The 382-nt window shown below is 47.1% G+C and overlaps 1 protein-coding gene across 1 annotated transcript; it reads left to right on the forward strand.

Annotated features, from left to right (window-relative positions):
• Positions 1-35: 35 nt before the first annotated feature.
• Positions 36-239, forward strand: T265_16345 (hypothetical protein; the record flags this gene model as incomplete). Its single annotated transcript, XM_009179957.1, has 1 exon — positions 36-239. A coding segment is annotated over one exon (177 nt), but the record flags the coding sequence as incomplete, so codon positions are not given.
• Between the last annotated feature and the right edge of the window lie 143 nt (positions 240-382).

The raw sequence follows: 382 nt of genomic DNA on the forward strand, positions 1-382 counted from the left end.
TGAATTCAAACTTTCTCACAAATATTCTCTGACAGGTACTTTCGCCGTCGTCAGCTTACTCATGGCAGAACCAATAGAACGATTATGTGCCGAGACGACCGAATCATTTGGTGGGAATACAACAGGCGCGGACTTCCCCGTACCCGTGTGTTATGCCCCGGAAGATCCGAACACTGGGGAATATTTTGACTACCGTCCAGTCGTCGCGTTCACCTTGTCTTTTCTTATCGGCATTGTCCAGGTGAGTGGGACAGATGAACCATAATTATCAGCGTCCCTCAACTTTTCTCCACTCGCGGTTGAAGGGTGGTTTGTGAGATACATTTACGTACTAATATTGCTGAAAACTTTTCGACAGCTCACGGCTGTCTTCACCCTTCTT

Source organism: Opisthorchis viverrini (assembly GCF_000715545.1).
Source record: "Opisthorchis viverrini unplaced genomic scaffold scaffold27809, whole genome shotgun sequence".
NCBI lineage: Eukaryota > Metazoa > Platyhelminthes > Trematoda > Opisthorchiida > Opisthorchiidae > Opisthorchis > Opisthorchis viverrini.